This window comes from Clavelina lepadiformis, chromosome 6 (assembly GCF_947623445.1).
Source record: "Clavelina lepadiformis chromosome 6, kaClaLepa1.1, whole genome shotgun sequence".
Classification (NCBI taxonomy): Eukaryota; Metazoa; Chordata; class Ascidiacea; order Aplousobranchia; family Clavelinidae; genus Clavelina; species Clavelina lepadiformis.
Genome location: NC_135245.1, coordinates 2582546 through 2588797, shown reverse-complemented (window position 1 = coordinate 2588797; position 6252 = coordinate 2582546). Strand labels below are relative to the sequence as shown.

At 36.8% G+C, this 6252-nt stretch overlaps 1 protein-coding gene across 1 annotated transcript; it reads right to left on the bottom strand.

Moving 5' to 3' along the window:
• Nucleotides 1-438: 438 nt before the first annotated feature.
• Nucleotides 439-2358, bottom strand: LOC143462466 (uncharacterized). The gene is made up of 6 exons (XM_076960651.1): nucleotides 1925-2358; nucleotides 1467-1658; nucleotides 1193-1252; nucleotides 988-1086; nucleotides 639-791; nucleotides 439-562 (listed from the first exon to the last, which is right to left on the bottom strand). Exons 1-6 carry the CDS (start codon nucleotides 2009-2011, stop codon nucleotides 500-502), a joined length of 654 nt encoding a protein of 217 aa, XP_076816766.1. The 5' UTR covers nucleotides 2012-2358; the 3' UTR covers nucleotides 439-499.
• Nucleotides 2359-6252: the final 3894 nt, after the last annotated feature.

The window sequence follows — 6252 nt, the reverse complement described above, 5'->3', positions numbered from 1 at the left end:
ATTGTTAGACAGGAAACACAATTGTACAAAAAAATGTTTAGGAAAATGCAAAAGTTAAGCTTTATAACTGATGATTATAAACCTCAAGATACTTTTCGAAAAATATAATGTTACAAATTAATGAAAGCTTCTTTTATTCAGCCAAGAGGGTGATTACTTACATGCTACTTAAAACAAGATGAAGATACCTTGTAGGCTAACACACACAGTCAACTGTTCGATGGAACCCTATAAAATCAAAAGCAATTACGAGCAGGCAAGAATTAGGGTTAAATAAAGACCAAGCTCTTAACGACTAAGACTAAATTAATCCAAAGCAGATAAGGTCATGGCAAGTTAAAATAAACAATTTACGGAATTGTTTATGTTTAATTAAAGGAATTCATTGAAATTACATTGAAAAATTACAATGGAAAATACACTTTATCACTGAAAATTTAAAAGGGAAGAGAAAAACTGTAAAGAAGAAAAAGATAAAGATCTTTATACATTCTTGTCTTCATACATCTGCTTCTGAATTTTGTCCAAATGTTTGCATTGGCTGGCCCGGATAAGCTGCTGACTGCAACGCAACAAGGAAAGAAAAATGAAATTTCAACCCAATGTGAGGGCTAAGTACAGCTTCCAAATAACCTCACCTGTTGCATTCCACAGCAACAAGCACAGCAATTGTTTGGCGACGAGCAACATCCGAAGGAGGTGCTAATGATCAGAAGAATGAATGCTATGAAACCCAATACAGCCAGTACAACATGGAGCCAAGCAATGGTGGCCAAGGGACCAACACCAAGCTGAAAGGAAAAAGAACTTCAGCCCAGTTTAGCAAAAAACGTATACGCAAGAGACGAACAACCAAACAAAACACGTCAAGATCTTTATAACTTTTGTTTTGAACATACAAGAAAAAAAAAAAAAAAAAAAAATTAAGGTAAAAATATAAAAGCAAACGTCATTAAAATGAAAAACGATTTGCTCTATATGACTTACAACTGCTGCTAACAGCAAAGGACTGATGATGGCAGCGGAAGCTGTTAGTAACAGTGATAGGATGGCACCGACAACACCAAATCCAATATGGCAGTTCACCTTGAAAAAAGTACTTAATTTAAATAATGGATTTTATATTGTAAATTTTTTCACAGAGCAGCTCAAAAACCGAATAACTGCCCTGTACAAAGTATATAAAACTCACGAGACAAACTGAGGATCCACTGCCACCGGCAGCTACAGCCAAAGCACCGGATATGAGAATCTATAAAAACACATGTGACGTTTTCATGACAAATAAAAACTCAATTTGATTAAAAACGTGTTTCTTCAACATTGGTCCGGGGACGTAAAATTTTGCAGCATCTCATTGAATGTATTTGCTGGACTTTTCAATGTTTCAACGTTGTGCAGATGCAGGTATGTTAGCTCGTTAGAATGATTCAAATAGCGCAGACGAGTGAAAGTGATCGTCTTACCCAGATTCCACACCAAATTCCAGAACCGAAGTTGAATTGAGGGTTGCCATAAAATCCAAATGCATTGGTATTGCTTATTAGTTGTGTGCTACCTCGGTAGCTCACCAAGCTTGCAGATGGTGATGTACTTAATAAGGCAGCGACGGTTATTCCAATGACGATGCAGATAATTGCCACGATGATTTCTATGATCTGTGTTAAAAAGCGTATTCTTAGAAAGAGTATCATAGCCTACCTCCACACCATTCATATATTGTGTCAATGCAAAGAAGTTTTGTTTTTCTTTTAAAATATGACACTTGCAAATACATTTCAATATTACGTCAATATACAACACTCCCGTTTTATACCTGATTGCTATTACAGTTTTTACATCAGCAACAAAATTTTTTTAATATTATCCTTATACTATACATCATATCATGTCATAACAACGACATAATTTTGTAGCTACTTACTCCAAGTATTCTGATGGCCTTCTTGTTTTTGATCTCTGGTTGGACCACTGTGGTCACTGTAACTGTTTTGCCTTCAAAGGATGACATGTTTGTTTCAACTTCAGCAAATAATATCCTAAACCCTTGTAGAAGGACTGAGTATAAACAGAGACTATAGTGTTAGGTAAAACGCAAAATAATGAATGTTGTAAGTTTTCCGTATAGCTGTCCGGTGCCCATGAAAGACTTTGCTTATAAAACGTGACTATACCAGTTGTAAAAAAATACATAAGTTTTCCATTATTAATCTAAGCATCACGCGTCGATCGAACGATTTCGTTAATTATATTTTGCTTCGAGTTTTTACTTGTTAGATTTTAGCGTGGGTTCAGGTAATACAGACTCGTACATTAATCAGTACCGCATGGGTCTCTGCATATCTGAAAACTTTATGACTTTGAAATAGAAGATTTCAAATGCTAAAATTTTGATTAAAGTTGAATTAAACGGTTTACGTTCGAACAAGTGCAAATATATGGAAAACTTAATGTATTTTATTAATAGTTTGCTTACTTTAATGTCAAAACTTTTAAATTAAATTTTCTTCATTAAATATTTTCCCTATGATTGTTGTACGAGTCTTCCCTCAAGAATTCAATTCTCAGTTTCCTAAAATATTAACTCTAAAAGTTATCATCCGCTGTTGTAACACAATAGAAGAAAACGGATTTCGCTGAAAAACTGACCTGACTTATATAGAGTAAAATCTTTAGAAAAATTCCATGACGACATAAAAGGAACATAGAACTCAGAGACAAGTCGCATCACAAGACATGCCTTAGTTTGCTACAAAGTGTAAGACAACTGGAAATTACTAGGATTTTTTAGTTTCGAACCGTTAATATGAAACTTTTGCAGAGACGGTCTGCATTGTAATTTTCGACTTCTGCTCTGACAGAGGCACGACTATCGGAAATGACGTCACTGAGCGATGCCACGTTTCAATCGTAAGAATTACATATACGAATGCGACTTTTGAAATTATTGTGTCTGGGTGTTTTGCTTACATTACACAGAGGCGGAGCAAGACTGTAAAGGCAATTTTGCTAAACCGCAAGACAACGTATAGCAACAGCAACATTCCGGCCGTCTCTGAAACGCCGTTAAAATTAATTGTGCTATGGCTTGGTATAGTGATAAAATATATTTTGTTTGTTGGATTTTGGTCGCACCTAAAATAGATATTAAATGGTATTGCCAACTTTAAATGGCTAAAATAACTTTGGTCACGTTTTTACAAATCGTGCGTTCAAGATACGCGTAAAAATCTATATCACAACGAGTTCTTTTACTTCGGCAGCAATTAATCGTGATTGAGAGAAAGGACTTACTTGCTTGTATAGGCCTATCTGTAATGCTGTTATAAGTGTATCTGATCAGAATTTAGTTTTTGAAATTAACTGCATGGTTACAGAATTATTTGCAATCATTCCGTTCCGATTGCCTCATTCTTCTCCACATTATTATGCACACATTAAGAATATTCCTAATATATTTATGAAAACATTGTTAAACATGCATTTTTGATGTAAGCAACGCTAAACGAAAATTAGCAAAAATATAATTTTCCTGATATTTGCCACCATTTAGATTTTAGAGGAACAATGTTGAAGTATTTCATTTCGAAAATATTTCAAGTCTGTCAATTTGGCCAAAAGAAATGCCCAATCTTGATCCGACCAAGTCAGCAATTCGCCAGGAGATGACTATATACCTTAACGGTTTACGTCCAGAAATGAAGTTTGAAGTTCAACAAAACCAAAACCATGTCAGCAGCCTTCCATCTTAACAAGAGGGGTGCAAAACGTAAACATCAACGTTGCAAGGGTTAAATCTAAGTTAACATCAACGGGATTTGTCTGCCCTTCTTTTTACGCCCAAATTCATTGCTGGAAAAATTTCGGGCCGATCGCATTTTCTCTTGCACTAAAAATCACTACTCAGGAAACTTCTAGATGTACACATCTCGAGTCTGGTGGGCTCAGACTGGGGCCTTGGGCTGCTGCTCATCGTACAGCAGTCGTCGTTTAATCTATGCTTAACCGCTGAGTACTGTGCATTTGTCTGGTGATGCAGGACACACACCAACAAAATCGACATGGTCATAAACGATGCATTGCATACTGTGACTGGATGACTGCGTCAAACACCACTAGATAACCTTTCTATTCTCGCGAGCTTTCACCTTACCGGGCTTTGCCGCCATAACGCCAATTTTTCCCAGTTTTTGGGGTGATGAAGCCACTCCACTTACTCCACTCGAGATGTTTTGCTGCTGGAAAGAAACAATCTGGAAGTCTAAAATTAAGACAACCATTTGTGCATACAGGCCGCACTGCAATTGCTAGAACAAGCCGAAAACCCAGGCTTCTGTGCGGCTTGTTGAGCGGGTCATAAATTACACGTGGAATGGCAGGAGAGTCTTGCTAGGCTTTTTCATCATCGACGCCGACTCCCACCCCAACAGACTTTCTCTGCCCAGGATGCCCTGGGTATGACTTAACCGTCTGCAAATCGACGTTGGGCGCTTCAACTCAACCCCGTGCAAATCATGAGTGGCAAACTCTGTGACGTTTGAATCTGGCGCGGAAAAAACAAACGTAGACCATGTTATATCCGATTATTCTATATACCTCATACCCGTAACGGAATGAATGGCTTGCGTGTTTTGATAACAGCACGACATCATAGTTGTGCGACACGTGCCCCGACATTTTGCCTGGATTCCTGAATAATGTCTGGCTCATACGACGACCAGGCCAAGTCAGTGAAGTAATTGTACCACGTGGTAAGATGAATCATGTTCGGAGCATGTCTATTTAAAGAATTAGCAGTGCGAGTTTTATGGATACATATTATGGTTGTAGTAGGGCAGCAACGCCATCGTACGGTAGAGGAAAAATCAAGTAGACGGTCACAGAGTTTATGGAATAAAATATAAGGGTGTTGTAGTCCAACGAGAGCACAACAATTGTGTAATAGAAAGATGAAAGATGATTGTGAAATGATTGAAATGAAATGAAAGATGAAATGAAATGAAATGAAATGAAATGAAAGATGATTGATTGTGAAAGTGAAAGATTTTGACTTGTCAAAAGTTCTATCGGAGAATGGTTTTGATTTTGAAAACTTAGTATTTGCAACTTTTGCAGAATTAGTAAATTTTGCAACTCTCGTCTAAAATTTTGCCAAACGTTTAGTACTTTTAATTGCCACAACAACAACAAGGAGATGCAATTTTAGTTATACGAAATAACGAACATGGAGTTACGCATAATAAGGTACCGGCCGATTCGTGGACTTAAACGTTTTCCTGAGGCAATTGTGTTGACCAGTTGTTTTCAAAAGGTGACACTTTCGTGTGGAAGTTGTTGGAAATGAAATTCAAAAGATATAGTAAGACCTTGAGTATGAGCAGACTGCACCCGAAGGATGAAACGTTATTGATGGACGTTAACGATGAAATTGCCCAAGCTTTATAGCTATTCTCATTAAATGTGATAACTTGAAACCACAACACCTAACTTCCTTAACGCAAATAAATTTATTCATCAAATGATAAATCATATTGCTTTTATTGTTACGCTTTTTGCCTACAATGCCGAATGTTAGTCTACATATATAAGAAACGTCTTAGTCGGTTTTGGAAATGAGTTTTAAAAGGTTGCCTCCACGGATGTCCCTTGCAAGAGTAAAGTTTGTTCACGATATTGATTTTCCTAACTGGCATTTCTCCGAGATATAATTTTAATGAAATCTCTCATTAAAGTATAAACTTAAATTTCTTTTCAAAGAATATTTACGTTATAGCACTTGCTGTTTTCTTGCACAAGCATTGAAGTACGGTGAACTTGTTGGACCATCCTATATACCACAATGTAGCTAATGCAGCTTCAGGTTTCAATTAAGCGCCAAAATGCAAAAAAAACAGATCTTTTAAATTTCCTTCCAATCAAAGCCGGGTAGTTTAGTCTTATAGATCGAGATGCATTGAATTAATGACTCGATACATTAGCAAAGATTGGTTGACGATTATATTACTAATGGTATCTTTCTGAATTAGCCTGTAATCATATATATTTGTTATTGTTACACTTGTTTTTGCCCTGTATATGTTGCGTTTCACCTTTGCCGCCGATTGCGCGTTTTCGTGGCTAATTAAGCACATTTGTCTTTTTATCGACGTGTGTCCGACAAGTAGTTGCACGGACAGTTTTGTATTGGAGCTCCTGAAATAAGCTGGGTCAATGGGAGTTGACTTAAGTGCTTTTAAATAAAAGATGTGCCTG

Bases quoted from the DNA above. Each gene is read 5' to 3' on its own strand.
- LOC143462466 (XM_076960651.1), bottom strand. From the start codon at position 2,011: ATGTCATCCTTTGAAGGCAAAACAGTTACAGTGACCACAGTGGTCCAA. The intron at 1,087-1,192 runs GTGAGTTTTATA...ACTTTTTTCAAG, and splicing joins GTGGATCCTCAGTTTGTCTC to GTGAACTGCCATATTGGATT. The intron at 792-987 runs GTAAGTCATATA...TTTTCCTTTCAG, and splicing joins CTTTGCTGTTAGCAGCAGTT to CTTGGTGTTGGTCCCTTGGC.